Here is a 16360-nt window from a genome sequence, read left to right as displayed (position 1 = left end):
AGGGTTAGAGCTAAAGGACATTTGATCTGAGAAATACTGCAATATTGCTAACTGGGAAGTAGCTTCCAGATGGGTTAGTCTATAGATTGAGTTAATGGAGTTGATGCTGACTAGCCATGGCCTTTCTATGCAAGGCATGATAGGTAAATTCTTGAGGCGAATGGAATGGGTTACCATAGGTACCATATATGACAGGCAAGTGATCTTTATTGCAGAAAAGTGAATAAAGTCAATGTTGTTGAATAAATATTATTAAATATGATCTTATCATCTCTACTACTACCACCTGGGAGAGCTGAACTCATACCCATCATAGCTCCCAAGTTACGTGGGTCTCTTTTAGACTCCTATGGATACTGGGAAGGATATTTAGCATTGTAAAGGGATATTTATGGTTTGTGCATGATGGATGGATACCTTGGGAAGCAATGTGATACAGTGAAAACAGGGCTGGGTTGGAGTCAGAGAACCCGAATTCAAATTCTACAACACTTTGAGTAAGTTGTTGACCTCATTGGGTCTCCGGTTTTTCAACTGTACAGTGCAAGGGTTGGGTTGTATAATCTCCAAGGTCCCTACAAATACTAAATCCATTATTTTATGTTTCTTTGTCTCAATGGAGACATCTATGTGGTTCCCAATGGCTACTGAATTAATTTGATTCAACAATCATTGGTTAAAAGTCTATGATGTGCCGAGGACAATGCTAGATTCTTTGGGGACATAGACATAAAAATGAAAGTCTTTGCCCTCAAGGAGCTTATAGTCTACCAAGGGTCAACAGTGGTCATGCAAATGATTATATACATTATATATATAACACACACAAAATAAATGCAAAATAATTTCAAGGGTGCATGGGGTATCATGGGAAATGATAATTGGAAAATTTTTCCTAGCTTTGGGATTCCAATTTGCCTGATTTCATACTTCTTGGAATTCAAGAATTTCAGACAGAAAGGAACTTTTGAGTCTCTTAGGTCAACCTGAAAATACCCCACCCATGTATACAGCATTATAGCTAAAATATTTACTTGTCTCCTATACATTTCCCATGTGGTCCTGTTCTTCACTTACAGTATCTCCACTCCCAGAATGCCCTTCTCTCCTTGTCTTTGTCTTTTGACATCCTACGCATCCTTTGTGAAGATCATTCAAAAGACGCCTCCTCCTCCATGAAGCTTTCTCTCATTGGAATTCAGAGCACTTTATATTGTTTTTGTCCACTTTTGTGTTTTTCTATGTATTATACTTACTTGTCCATATGCTTTAGCTTCCCTTGCTATTTGGACATCATTTCACGCCATAAATTTTATCTTTGAACATTACCTATAATGGGTGCTTAAATATGTTTTTTGAATGCATGGAAAGGTAAATCCAATACTGCATGAAGTACAAACTTAACATAAGAAGCAGCTTGCTCATGGGGACCAAAGAGCCACCTCTGGAGTCTGAAGAGCCAAGTTTAAGTTCTGCCTCTGACACTGTGATTTTGGGCAGGTCACTTAAACTCTCCAGGTTCTAGTCAACTCCTTCTAAGACTACAGAATGGAAGAACAGTTGGCAACTTTCATTGGTAGAAGGAATTATTTCACCAGGAATTCACTATACCAATGAAATTACACATTTGGCCATTAAGCAGTAATCATAAAATAAACCCCTTTTCCCTCTTACTCCTTTATTGCTCTGAGGGTTAGAGGATTAGAGGTTTAGAGCCGGATAGGATCTTAGAGATCAACAAATCTAACTTTCTTATTTTAAAAGGGAGGAAACCGAGGCAAAGGTTAAGTGATATATTATATCACATAGTGATTGAATATGGGCCTCCTGTATTCTCTTCACCATATCACCAAAATGCCTAGGTTAATATCATTTTATTTATTTTTTTTAACATTCTTACCTTCCTTCTTGGAACCAATACTATTCATTGTTTCCAAATCAGAAGAGGAGTATGGCCTATTCAATCAGGGTTAGGCAACTTGCCCAGGGGAAGTGACTGAGGCCAAATTTGAACCCAGGACCTCCTGACTCTAGGCCTGGCTCTCCATTCACTGAGCCATCTAGTTGCCCATGGTTGATTTAATTGTAACTGTAATTTCTCACCTCTGTGTTGCTCTCAAACACAGGTGCCATCTTGTCCATTGCTTTATCAATAATGTGCAAAATTCCATTGGAGGCTATTATGTTCCCTTGTACAATCTTTCCTTTCTTTTTTCCTCCAGAGAGTTTGAGTCTAAGTTGATTGTCCTAACAAAAGCGAAAGGAATGGCAGTTAATAGAATGGCATAGTGGGAAGAATGTTCAATTAGGAGTGAGAGGGCTTGTGTTCTTGACTCATCTTCACCCTTCATGAACCATTTGGCCTTGGATAACTGGACATCTGACCAACAAATGGGCTCCTTTTTTCTTTCATAGGAGGAAGACAATCACACAGGATTGGATCACATTTCAGAAAATGTCTGGTGCTTTCAGCAACTTCAAATCACTTCCATCTTTGTGAAAAAACAAACCCATCTTGGTATCCTAATATTCTCCTTATAGTGTCATGTGGTTGAGAATCATGGGATCTCTGACTCTACAATAACACCAATGATGACTTACATGCAAAAAATATTATAAGAGATATTTGTAAGGAAATGAATGATCTGGAAATCAAGTGGACTAGTTCTTTATTGAAGGCAAGTGACAATCGTTGGGCATCCCAGTTGTAGCACCATATTCACAGGATGTTAGATGACCTGGAGGAAGCCTTCAATCAGCTTGGGCAACTCCTCTGGGGAGAATTTATGAGAGGGTATTTACAAGAATGAGAAGGTCTTTGATAGATCATAGTTTTTAGAGCTGGGCAGGAGGTTAGAAACTAGCTAATCCTCAATTATATTATCATTTTAAGGATGAAGGTTAAATGATTTGCCCAAGATCACACAGGTATTAAATAGCAGTGGTTATCTAGCAGACACCATGAGAAGGAGAATCTACATTGATATCAAAGATCCAACAATGTGTCCAAGTATAGAAATCATGTAGCCTACCTGAAACTCAGGTTCCTGATCTACACGATCTAGAAATGATCTAGATCTAGAAGTGATCTAGAAAATGGGGTAACCATATCAATAATGCCTTGTGCCTTTAAAAAAACTTTGAATATTATTAAGTGTTACAAAAATATAAGGCATCAATATAGTATTAGTCCTTATTTGCCTAGATATTTGTGAGGAAATAGTCACATTTTGAAGGTGATAGGTAGAATGATCCCTCATGGGAATAATAATATTATGGAAAGTTTCTAGTGAATTTCCTTTAAATAATGCTGGCCAGGAGAAGTAGGGCTGGCAAAGGTGGCCCTTTGTGAAGTTTGTGAGCCTCAGTTAGCTTTTTTTTTTATTTTTAAAAGAGCATTAGGAAAGATGGAAGGTTAAGTTAGAGGGGATAGATAAACCCTAGCAATCTAAAATAAACACAGCCTATTTCCTTTTCCTTAAAAGGAATGCTGATCTTGCTTTGTACCCATCCTACCAGGAAACAGATTTCATGCTTAAATTTTTCTTTCCTGTTCTAAGTTGAATGATTGCTGCCTTTGGCAAATCTCTCTGTCTCTCTGTCTCTGTGTCTCTGTCTCTCTCCACCTCACCTCCATGTAATAACTCATCCTCTTTGTGGATGATCTTTCTAAATTGCTGCAATCCAAACATTTATCCCCTTGCCAACCAACTAGGTCTTCAGTATTGGTAAATTAACTGGGCTAGACTTTAGGTGAGTAGGCTATCCCAGGGCCCATGTCTATTTCAACAGAGAAAACTAAAACTATCTCACATTTCTGTGATTCTTCAGGGTTTGCACAATGATTTATATGTATTCTGATATTTTATCCCTGAAATAACCTGTTGAAGTATGTGCCATTATGATTTACCTTTTACAGAAAGGAAAATTGAGGTTGATGGAATTTAAGTGACTTGTTGAGGATCACAGTCATATAGTGAAATGAAAATAATGTATTTTGTAATCATTCTTACTTTAAAAAATGATAAAAGTAAAATGTAGACAAAGGAAAGCTATTTGAGAATTATTCTCTATATCCTTAGCCTTGGTTTAGGGTTAGAAGGTTCCTTTCCACTCCTGCCAGTTCCTGATGATCAACTTTATATCCTCTTTCAACCACTTAAGGGCTTTTTGTTGAAAAAAAAAAACATACAGGCTATGTGGGTCTGAGGTATTGTGCTTTTTCTCAACTTACAAGGATCTAAGTCTCCCTTGCAAATAAATATATAGGAAAAGGCAGGAATAAAAAATTATATGGGAAGCTGTGATTCTGCACTGCAATTCTTTTTTGTAAATGTATTTCATTTCATCACAGAAATGGCTGCCAAGAAACCTCCCATGCATTGCTGCCTTGAAGTATTTAGTCCTCTGAATAAAAATAAGAGGTTTTTGAATCTGAGTTAAAACTCAAGACTTAAAAATATGAATTACAACTATAAGGTCTCTTACCTTGTCTCCACTGAATATTTCCCCCAGCTTCCCAGTTAAGGTATAAAAGGTGTCGGTGCTGTTCAACCCTTCTGTGTCGACCTGGCCAGCAATGATATGGAGTTTCACAAAGTATTGTGCATTCTCTTTATCCGTCAAAAGTTCCTTGACCTATGAAAAGAAGAAAGTGGTTTCCTTTACTTTTCATTGTCAAACAAACCCTTCACATTGCAATATGGAAGAACCAAGAGATCTCAGTGAATACTTGCATTGTACACAATTCATTTATTCAACAACCATTTAAATACTATGTATATGCCAGGCACTGTGCTGGGGGTTAGAATGGAGACAAGGATAAAAACATAAATTCTTGCCCTTCATGAACCTATGGGTTTCATGAAGAGAACACTGGCTCTGGAATCAGAGGATCTAGGTTTAAATGCTGCTTACTACATTTACGACCGGTATGATCTTGGGTAAGTCACTTAACTTGTAGGCCTCACTTTCCTCATCAGTAACAGGAGGTTGGACTAAATGGCCTCTGAGGTTCTTTCCAAACCTAGATCTATAAGACGATGATCCTAAGGTTTGATGATTTGTTGTTGTTTGGTCATTCAGTTATGACCAACTCTCTGTGACTTTGCCTATTAGATTTTCTTGGAAAAGATACTGGAGTGGTTTGCCATTGCCTTCTCCAGCCCAAACCCATTTTACAGATGAAAAACAGAGGCAAATAGGATTAAGAGACTTATCCAGGGTCATACAACTAGTAAATGTCTAAGCCCTGATTTGAACTTGGGTCTTTTTTTTTAAACCCTTACCTTCCATCTTAGAATCAATATTAAGTATTGATTCTAAGATAGAAGAATGGTAAGGGCTAGGCAATGAGGGTTAAGGGACTTGCCCAGAGTCACACAGCTAGGAAGTGTCTGAGGCCAGATTTTGAACTCAGGACCTCCCATCTCTGGGTCTGCCTCTCAATCCAATGAGCTATCCAGCTGCCCCCTGAATTCAGGTCTTCTTGACTCCAGACCCAATGCTCTTTTTATTGTGCTACTTGGCTACCTCATACTGACATTGTCACATAAGGGATAAATAGTTCATTTCGAGTCAGGATAACCTGGTTTCAAGTCTTGCCTTTGGTATGTACTAGTTTTATGACCCTGGGCAACTCATTAGTCTTGTGAGAACAAATGAAATAATATTTATAAAGCACTTTGTGCAGAGTCTGATACTTAGTAGGTGCTTGTTCCCTTCCTTTCCCCTCTTGGGACTTGGACACTTAGATATTTTGTGTTATGAGTTCAAATGTCAGATCTCAGTTTATATTATTACTCTACTTTCTGATGGCAATCTCTTCACCAGTAGTCTTGCCCTTGGACCAGATACAATTCTCTGGAATTTTCATCTTTGAAGCACCTATCCTGAAACCCTGTTATCTTGACTGGCAAATGTCTCATGGCCCACTCAATCAGGCATTTAAACTGCCCTTCTCTCCCATCCCCTCTGCTTCCCTCCTCTGGAACCATAATGAAATCAACACTGCCATAGTTCCTGGGAAAAGTATGCCAAGATAGCTCCTCTCGTTGCTTCTCTAAATTCTCAAACCTAAATGGTCTTTTCCCAAGATGCATTTTCTCTCCCATCAGACCATAAGCTCCTTGAGGGCAAGGAAAAACTATAATTTTGTATTTGTGCTTAGCACACAGTACTTGAGAAATAGTTCCTGCTTAATGACTGCTTATTCATTCATTGACTTTTACCTGTTCAACCTTGGGCAAGACCATATCACTGAGTCTTGGTTCTCTCTCATCAATATGATAAAAGAATTGAATTAGGTGAGTCCTAAGCTCCCTTTCAGCTTGACCTTGACAATCTTATGATTTTATGGCCTTTTCTTAAATCACAAATATATATGCTTAGAATTCAAGGCCCTACCAATCATTGCCCAAATCCCATTGCCAAAAGGAATATATGTAGCATGGGAAATGGTCCTTGGGTCCTTGAACAAGGAGTGGTTTCCCACATCCAGAACCAGCATCAGCAGTACCATTGCCATCACCTCAACCATTACCACCAAGACCAACATTTTGGCAGATAGATTTGGTAATCTTTGGTGACCCAAACTTTCCCCTCTCTCCCATCCCATGTATGTTCCCCACAGCTACTTACATTTGTCCCTTTTAAGCCCTTGTTTGTTGGTACTAGCACAGTGAAAGGTCCCAGGTTACTGAGAGGCCAGGCATAGGCTTTGTCTTGGGAGAGAAAAACAGGACAAGAGAAACCATTATGTAAATATGATGGGTCTCATGAAGGACAGTAAGGGTCTCGAAAGTGTCTTCGTCTGTCCCATTGAATAGTATGATGCATCCCTGAATAAAGGGGAGTCAAATGCATACTGATGTTGACATCTCTCAAGGTATCTTGTAAAGGTCAATGAGCCAAGGATGAGCAAGTTTGCCAAGTGGCCGGTTTCCTTGGTTTCTTGACTTGTGTTTCATGTTCAGGAAAACATTCTGTTGAGCTCAATTTGAGGTTCTGATGTATGCTGTATTTCCATTTGGCAGGTACACAGTGTTTTAAAGTTTGTAAAGAGTTTGATACACATCATACTGAATCCTCCCAATAACCTTGAGAGGTAAACACTAGAGACATTATTATATTTTTTATAGATGGGGAAACTGAGGCTCAAATTATAAATGATCTACCCAAGGACACACTCTTAGTACCCGAGACAGGATTTGAACCAGCCTCTTTCTGAATCCAGTTCTAGTATTCTTATGCCTTGCCATGTTGCTTTGATGACACCCAATAATAAATTCCTTTTCATTAGAAAGGTTCCATATAAACCTTGTTCCTAGTCTCCACCAGATATACCCATCAAACCAAACAGACTGAGATAAGGGGTACGATCCAAGGTATATACTGCTGGCTTTGGTAACCAAGCCTAAGATAATGTATGGGCTTCCTCTCTACCACGTCTTCATTGCCTGTTCCTTCTCAGTTGGCCTGATGTTTACCATGGCTAGCCTGCTTAGAACTTAGTTCTTCTTCATTGTCTGCCAGAGACCTGGGACTCTCAACCATCTATCCATAGAATAGGCTACTCTCTACCCATGATCCCTTAATTGTATTGCATTTTCCCTCATCCTTTTGTCCCATCCTGGCTTGAACCCAGGTCAGAGCCCAGCCTTGTGGCTATGAAGGGTCTGGTACAAATCAGTGGCTTGACCTCTCTGTAGGAATCTGCAATCTTAATGGCATACCCAGGAGTGAAATGAAGGAGGTCAGTTTTCCTTGCCACTGTCCTCTGGGTTCTGTGTTTAGGTTTTGCAGCTGTTCCATAATGTTCCCGTAGCACATGGATCCATCCCCAACATAGCCTTTCTGGCAAGTACACCTGTGCAGAAGGGGAAGACAGGAGAGAACGACATCTCAGAAGTAGGAGGGAACCATAGAGGGTCATCTGGTCCAATTCACAACCCAGCAGGCTCCTTGAGGGCAGGGACTGTTGGGTTTTGCTTGAATTTGCATTCCTAGAACAGTTCCTGAAATAGGGTAAACACTTAATAATGCTTACTGACTTCAGAAGGAAGCAGAGAAAAGGAAGGGACAGTGGTAGGGGAAGGTGGGCACCGTAGCAACAGGTTCTTGAGCTGGAAGAAAGCAGTGATGATCATGATCCTTGGCACAGGCTCATGGAGGATCATGAGTACAGGGAAAGTTGTACAGGGAAGGTGGACCAGAGAATAGGATGACCCTGTGTGAGTAGCACTAACTGCTCAGCTCTTACCATATCTTTGTTTTCTAGGACAAAGGATAAAAAGGACTCTCATTTCAAAAGTTTTACTTTCCTTGTGATTTATAATAATGGCAAATAATTTAGAAAGATTTTCCTACTCTCAAAAATGAGGGAGTGGGTCTAGAAAATCTGTACTGACAATTCTAGCCCTAATATTCTTGTTCTCTGACTCTAAGGGAGCCAAGAACTGAGTGTCATTCTATGGGACTTTTCTCATTCTGTGGGAACTGGGTCATGGCATCAACCAATTTTTGAAGAATATAACTTTAAATGTTTATCTATCTAGTGTTTTTTCTTGGTGTCTCCATTGGCCAGGATCATGAGGCAATGCAAAAGTTTTCTCTGACACCAGAGAAACTGAATTCAAATACCACATTGCCTAATTACTATCTGTGTGAATTTGAATAGTAACCTCAGTTTCCCCAAAGTGAGGGGGTTGGACTGGATGCCATGTCTTTTTGAAGTTGAGGACTCCCCACAGACTGATTATTCTGTATGCTCCTGTACTTCTCCAAAACTCAGTTCTCCAGAAAGGATTTCAAGCATATTAACACACTAAAGAGTTAATAACAGACAGGCTCTAATTGTCTGCATTTAAACAGACATCAACACTTTAAAGAAATGAAGTCCTAATGAAGGACGTCATGTAGCAAGATGGAAAATGGTAGAAAATAGGACTTTTTTGATATATTAGAATTATGTACCCTATAAACACTCTTCTATTCCCTTTATTAAAAAATAGTATCATCATTCTTATTGCATTGGTATGGCCTAACCATGAGCAATTAATATTTCTCCAATTACTGAAGTCTGACTTTTTCTGTGAAACATTATTGTAAAACTGTCTTAGTTCCCACTACCTCACCATGGTGCTACCAACTCCCCCTTGAGTCCTGCCTCTACTTCCCTATTAAAGTCTCACCCTTGTTTTAAATATTTCCAGAAAGCTTCTGTTAAAATACCAACATGGTGATAGAGGACACATTTTAACCTGCGTATTGTCATCTACCAGTCACTGTCACTTTAGCATATGTGAGATGATCAAATGAGCTGGCAGTAGATACATTCTGATGGGGGGGGGGGGATGGGGAAAAGCAAAGCTAAAGGAGTGTCTAAGAAGGACGAGCCCAGGGGAAGACTCTTGAAAACTTGCAGGAATCCCCAGAGTGCTGGATACCCATCAAAGATATAGAGAAGATCATGTTAAGAAATCAGTGATGGACACTGAAGACAAACAAGTCTTTGTCACTTTCTCTGGTTTTCCTGATCATGGAGCCATCACATAAAGTTTTCTCCACCAACCTGTTTTTTGTGCACAGTAAGCATTTGCATTCATTTCCAGGAAGTCCAACTAGTGTTTATATACTTTCCCTGGTCTTGTTTTGAACTGCAGACATCTAATATTTCACCAATAAGGAAACAACTATATACATTATAAAGCCCAAGACACTAATCTTCTCTTACACATGTTTCCTCAGGGACAGCTGTTTCCTCCTCCTGCCATTCCATTTAATCCCACATGGGCAGCACAAGCCAATATTCCAGAGTGTTCCAACTCTCAGGGTAAATGATGCTAGTGTTGATCGTCTGGCTTGTCAACTCACTTAATCCACAGATTTCCTAAGTAAAAAGGCACTGGGCAGGGGGCAGTGTGTCTGACTAGCACAGTGAAGGGCTATGAGGTTATGCTACCTAAGGATTTGCTGAAAGAATTGAGGACTGAAGAATCATAATTGCAAAGAATCTCAGTCACAATCTAGACCAATCTCTTCATTTTACAGATGAGGACATTGAGACTCAGGCGAGTGACATGAGCTACTTGGCTGCTAGTTCATAGATTTAGAGCAAAAGGGACCTTAGAAATCATTTACTCCAATCACCTTATTTTATAGATGAAGAAACTGAGGCTTTTGAGGGTTAAGTGATTTGTTAGAACCCTACACTCATGGTACAAAGTGAGTGGTAGGTGTGGAAACAGGAAGACAGTTCAATAGGTGTGACCCTGGGTAAGTTGCTTAATTTCTATCTGCCTCAGTTTCTTCATTTGTAAAATGAGGATAATAGTAGTAGCAATTATCTCCCAGGGTTATATCAATGATTATTTATTTCAGATTTGGATCTGGAAGAGACCATAGAGGTCATCTAATACAACTTTCATTTTACAGAGGGGGAAACCAAGATGTATGAAACTGAATGACTTGTCCAAGGTCATATAGGTGGTTATGTGGCAGAACCAGGATTTCAACCTAGGACCACTGAATTTTTGGGCCACATCTTCATAAGTTGTCCATCTATGTTCTCGTGACAAAATAAATGGGGTTTCTGACCCAAAGGAGTTTCCATTCCATGGTCAACTTTGAGAAGTGCTAATGACAAACTTTAATTCCATGACTATTACACTTTGTGAGGTAGAGCAGTAGACTGGGTAGAGAGCCAGCATTGAGACCAGTAGGATCTGGGTACAAGTCTTGCCCCTGACTCATGCTGGCTGTGTAACCTTGGACCTGTCAATGATCCCCTCAGTGACTCAAAATGGTACTCTGAAACTGTTGCAGAGATCATGCTGACTTTTTCCTTAGTGGAAGGGAAGTTCCTTACCTGGGAGTTACCTATACACACAAAATCATTGGTTCTTCTTGTGTCCTATTGTTACTATGATCTCCCCCCACCCCAGGGGAAGATGAAGCTGGTTGGCATTAGAGAGACTTACTCTGTTTGGCCAGGTCCCCTCATGCTACAGTTGGCATTTTTGTGACATGGATTTCTGGATTCGCAAAGGTCCATCAGGCTGCAGCCCAGGCCTGGGACAAAGCTCTGGTAATGTTCTTTACACTCACAGTGAGACTTGAATAGAATGTGGAGGGAAGAAAAAAAGAATCCAGTTAGATACTGAAACTGATGATTGTTTCCCTTTCACAATGATCACATAGCTAAGAACTGCAAGAGAACAGAAGGGAAATGAAAGGAATCACTGGCAAGCAGGAAAACTTTGAAAGTTATATGTTGAGGGGCAGCAAAGTAGCCCAGTGGAGAGAGGTACAGGTCTGGAGTCAGGAGGACCTGGGTTCAAATCTGACTTGAGACATTTCCTGGTTGTGTGACTTAGGCAAGTCACTTAACATAATTACCTAACCCTTACTGATCTTCTTTCTTTGAACTGATACTAAGACAGAAGGCAAGGGTCTAGAAAAATAAAAAGAAATGGGCAAATTTTTCTCTTTCACAGGGATTATACTTAGCTAAGAATTAGAGCAGAAAGAAAATGAAAGGAATCACCATTAAGCAAAAAGATTCAAAAGTTATCCATTGGATTTATTGGAAACTTAAGGAAACAAAACTTCTACAAAATGGAGGGCTCTAATCTTTCGTACAATCCTCTTTTGCTGTTCTATCATGTTTGTGGAAATGTCTATTTTACTTTATGTTTGATGAGTTCAGAATAAAAAGAAATAATGCATTCCAGTCTAATTTCCTATACTAAATGAATCCTACCTCTGACATTCATTGTTTGATCTTGGGCAAGACACCTTTTTGGATCTTAGTGTCCTCATGTACAAAAATTGGGGACTTCTAAGTCTCTTCCACCTTTAAATCTATGATGCTATGAATAGCTAAGGCCAGTTCTTTCCTCTCTAAAATAGGAGAATTTGTCTAGATGGTATCCAAGGTCCTTTTCATTCTGACATTGTATGATTCTATAAATGTAAATTGTCCTTATTTTGACATTTGGGGCCAACCCTTTCTATAGAAGTATTCTTTCCATGTACCATCAGCTCACCTGTCCAGGGCCATCGTATTGGCACACTGTAGACTGAGTGGGGCAGCCTCCAAAGTCTTCTTGGCAAGGGTCTATAGGCACACACACTTGGCCATCCCCTTTGTACCCATCTTGACATGTACATTGATGTCTGTTTGGTCCCAGATAAGTACAATGGGCATTCACGTCACAGACTCTTTCCAAACATGGGTTGATGGCTTGAGAGACAAAGACAAAACAAATGATGGATTGGCAAGGTTTGATGATGAACCAAAGAACTGAATTATGGAGAATAGTGGGTCCATGACCCAATTGTAGATCTCCTGGGAAATGGTTTTCCAGGAAAACGAAGTAATGCCACTAAAAATACATTTCTATCCTCTTGCATAAATCATTATACATGCAGCAACTTAGCACAACCTATTAGTAGCAGGACCTACTTACGCTCACAGTGCCAGCCATCTCCTTTGTAATTAGCAATGCACTTGCATTCCAATATGGATTCATCCATGCTGGAAGTAGAACATCTGGAATTTTCTGGGCATAACAAAGCTTCACACTCTGGGATTGCTAAAAAATACATAAAGGTAAGTCAAACTCTGCCTTAGTATAAGAGATTTAGAACAGGAAAATGACCTCAGATCCTTTTTAGTAGAATGCATACCTGAAGAATCACCTCTATAATATACATAACAAGGTTGATATGGCTACTTCTATTCTCTCTCTGATACTTACTAGAGGGCACAATAGAAAGAGTTTGGGACTGAGAGTAAGAGGACTTGAGTTCAATACCTAACATTGTCTGTTTGACACTTTAGACAAGTCATTTAACCTCAGATTTTTTGTCTATAAAATAAAAAAGGTTGAATTAGCTAGTCCGAGAGGCCCCTTCCCACCATCTATGATCGATCCTATGTGATTGTGTGTCTCTGGGGAGGTCAAGGGGCAACTCCTGAATTTGAATCAGAAGACCAGAGCTTGAATTCTATATCACTCACTGTATGGCTGTGGACAAACCATGTCTCTTTGGTTTCTTCTTCTATAAAATGGAAATAATACTGATACTAGTGTATCTAGCATTCTGAATTAGGTGAGGAAAACATTTTGCAAATTATATAACCTTATCAAAATATATTATTATTATAAGAAAACAAATCTATAAAAATAAAGTTATTTATCCAAGGTCAGTCATCTAATGACATATGTAGAGTGAATCACTTGGTGTTTAAGTAACTTTTGTTATTTGCTCTAAAAATCTAGGTGCTTCAGTTTCTTTTCTAAGTTCCTAGGTATTCAGAAAAGTTCCTTAAATACCTCCAGTTTAATCATGTAGTATAGTTTTACTATTTCCTCTTTAAGCCCCTTTAATTTCTCCTTTAAAAATCTAGATGCTATATCCTTTGGTGCATATATGTTAAGTACTGATATTCCTTCATTGTCTATACTACCTTTCATCAAGATGTTATTTTCATCATCTCTTTTAATCAGATCTATTTTTGTTTTAGCTTTGTCTGAGATCATGATTGCTATTCCTGCTTTTTTTTTTCTGAGTTCAAGCTTAATAGATTCTGCTCAAGCCTTTTATCTTTACTCTGAATGTGTCTAACTGCCTCAAATGTGTTTCTTTTTTTTAAACCCTTACTTTCTTAGAATCAATACTTTCTATTGATTTCAAGGCAGAACAGTGGTAAGGGCTAAGCAATGGGAGTTAAGTGACTTGCCCAGGGGCACACAGCAAAGAAGTGTCTGAGGCCAGATTTGAACCTAGGATCTCTTGTCTCTAGGCCTGGTTCTCAATCCACTGAGCTACCCAGGTGCCCCCTCAAATTTGTTTCTTGTAAACAACATATGGTAGGATTCTGGTTTTTAATCCACTCTGCTATTTGCTTCCATTTTTTGGGTGAGTTCATCCCATTTACACTCACAGTTATGATTATCATTTGTGTATTCCCTTCTATCTTGACTTCTTATTTTAATTCTGTCATTTCTCCTTTTAATTTTTCCTTCTACATGAGTTTTTTGCTTTTAGCCACTTGCCACCTTCCCCCTCCCTTATATGACTCATCTTCCTACCACCAACCTTCTTATTCCCCTCCTACTTCTCTATGGGGTCTTTTAATCACCCTCTCCAACTTCTCCCTCCCTTATATTACTCCCCTCTCTACCACTCCCTTTCTTATTCCTATTCTACTTCTCTATAGGGTAAGATAGGATTATATACCCCAGTGAATCTGGCTGTTCTTCTCATCACCCTCATCCTCCCTTCCACTGTAGTAGTATTTCCCACCTCTTCCCACCGTTGCCTCTTTATGTGATATAATTTACCACATTTTACTTCTCTCTTTCCATTTCTCTTAGTACAATCCTTTTTTTCACCTCCTAGTTTCTTTTATATCATCCTAAAAAGTTTACTATCACACTCTTTGTCTATGTATATTTCTTCTAACTACTATGATAATAACAATTTTTAAGAGTTACAGATAATCATCTTTCCATATAGGAATGTGAACAATTTGACCTTGTTGAAGCCCTTACATTTTTTCTTCTGTCTTACCTACCTTTTTATGCTTCTCTTAAGTTTTATATTTGGACATAAAATTTTCTGTTTGAGTCTAGTCTTTTATTCAGGAATGCTTGGAAATCTTCTGTTTTATTAAATGACCATATTTTCCCCTGAAATATAAAATCAATTTTGATGGGAGGGCGATTATTGGTGGTAAACCCAGTTCCCTTGCCTTCTAAAATATCATATTCTAAGCCTTCTGGTCCTTCCATGTGAAATCTGCTAGATTCTGTATAATCTGGAGTGGGGCTCCATGATATTAGAATTTTCTCTTTCTGGCTGGGAGCTCTTGATTTTGGCTATAACATTCCTGGTAGTTGTCATTTGATATGTGGATTCTTTCAATTTCTATTTTACCCTCTTATTCAAGAGTATCAGGGCAGTTTTCTTGGATAATTTCTTGTATTATAATGTCTAAGATTTTTTTTTTTTGGTCATGACTTTCAGGTAGTCCAATAATTCTTCCCTTCCTCTTCCCTAATAATTCTTAAATTGTCTCTCCTAGATCTATTTTCTAGGTAAGTTGTTTTTTTCAATGAAATGTTGCATATTTTCTTTCATTCTTTTGATTTTATGTCATTGTTTCTGGATGTCTCATGAAGTTATTAGCTTATATTTGTTCAATTCTAATTTTTTAAAGGGTGATTTTTCTTCTATGACTATTTGATACTTTTTATTCATTTGGTCCATTCTGCTTTTCATAGTATGCTTTTCTTCATTGGATTTTTGTGTCTCTTTTTTCAGTTGACCTTTTTTTCAGTTAAAAAGCTTTGCTTTTTAAGCTATTATTTTCTTTTTATATTACTTTCATTTCTTTTCCCCATTTTCTTTCAATTTTCTCTGATCAGGCTTATTTGATTTTTAAATTCCTTTTTGAGTTCTTCCAGAGCTTAAGACCAATTCCCAGTTTTCTTTGAAATTTTGCATGTGGTTGCTTGGATCTCACCATCCCCTGTTGTTTCTATGCTTTTATCTTTGTCCCCATAGAAATTTTCAAGTGCTTCTTTTGCTGTTTGCTCATGTTCCCATCTTTTTTTTGCCTGACTTCTTTTGTTTCTTTTGCTTCTTTTGCTGTTTGCTCATGTTCCCATCTTTTTTTTGCCTGACTAGGAATTCTGAAAGCTGTTTGCTGATTCTATCTCCTCTACTGTTGGTTTGCAGGGTTAGGCACTGTGATCGATTTTGCTCTGGGGCAAGGTCTTCATTGCAGCACAGGCTTTAAAGGGCCTGGTTGTGGACCTCTTTGGAGGTGGTGCCAGGGCACCAAGGTGGGTCTGAAGTGTTCTTTTGTTGTAATAGCCTGCATCCCATCATCCTGAAGTTAGCCTATGCTCAGTCATGGAACCTGGCACAGTAGGTGGTGGTGGTTAGGCAACACTTCTGTGTGCAGTTTTGCTTCTGGTTCCCCACTTATCTTGTGAAAATCAACAATTTGCCTATCTTTCAAGTTGTGTTCAGTGGGAGAGCCTCCTCACTCTGTCTTACTATTGGTTTTTGACTCCTGGAATTTTGAGGTGCTTTCTAAAGATTGGTTTGGAAGGACTGTCAGAGCAGTTTACGTTTTCACTGCTACTAAGCTGCCATCTTGGCTCCACCCCTGCCTAATACTTCTGGGCAGCACCCATCACCTCCAGTTCCTGGTTGGACTGATTATCTTGGCAGATTTGAATTGACAAAAGCATTAAGAGGCCACAGGCAAAGGTGGGAAAACAGAAATTGTCATATCCTCTTTATTCTAGTCAGGTGGAGACTCTGGAGGTGGTGGAGGCTG

The 16360-nt window shown here is 38.9% G+C and overlaps 1 protein-coding gene across 1 annotated transcript in view; it reads right to left on the bottom strand.

Annotated features, from left to right (window-relative positions):
* STAB2 (stabilin 2) overlaps positions 1–16360 on the bottom strand; it is a 184258-nt gene that overhangs the window by 139501 nt on the left and 28397 nt on the right. Inside the window, exons 7-13 of the mRNA XM_007503337.3 lie at positions 12471–12596; positions 12048–12244; positions 10980–11113; positions 7734–7867; positions 6640–6722; positions 4489–4638; positions 2104–2247 (exon numbers count right to left, since the gene is read on the bottom strand). Coding sequence (XP_007503399.1) covers positions 2104–2247; positions 4489–4638; positions 6640–6722; positions 7734–7867; positions 10980–11113; positions 12048–12244; positions 12471–12596 — 968 coding nt within the window. The remainder of the gene's footprint in view (positions 1–2103; positions 2248–4488; positions 4639–6639; positions 6723–7733; positions 7868–10979; positions 11114–12047; positions 12245–12470; positions 12597–16360) is intronic.

This window comes from Monodelphis domestica, chromosome 5 (assembly GCF_027887165.1).
Source record: "Monodelphis domestica isolate mMonDom1 chromosome 5, mMonDom1.pri, whole genome shotgun sequence".
Taxonomy (NCBI): Eukaryota; Metazoa; Chordata; class Mammalia; order Didelphimorphia; family Didelphidae; genus Monodelphis; species Monodelphis domestica.
This window is presented reverse-complemented; position numbering and strand designations above follow the sequence as displayed.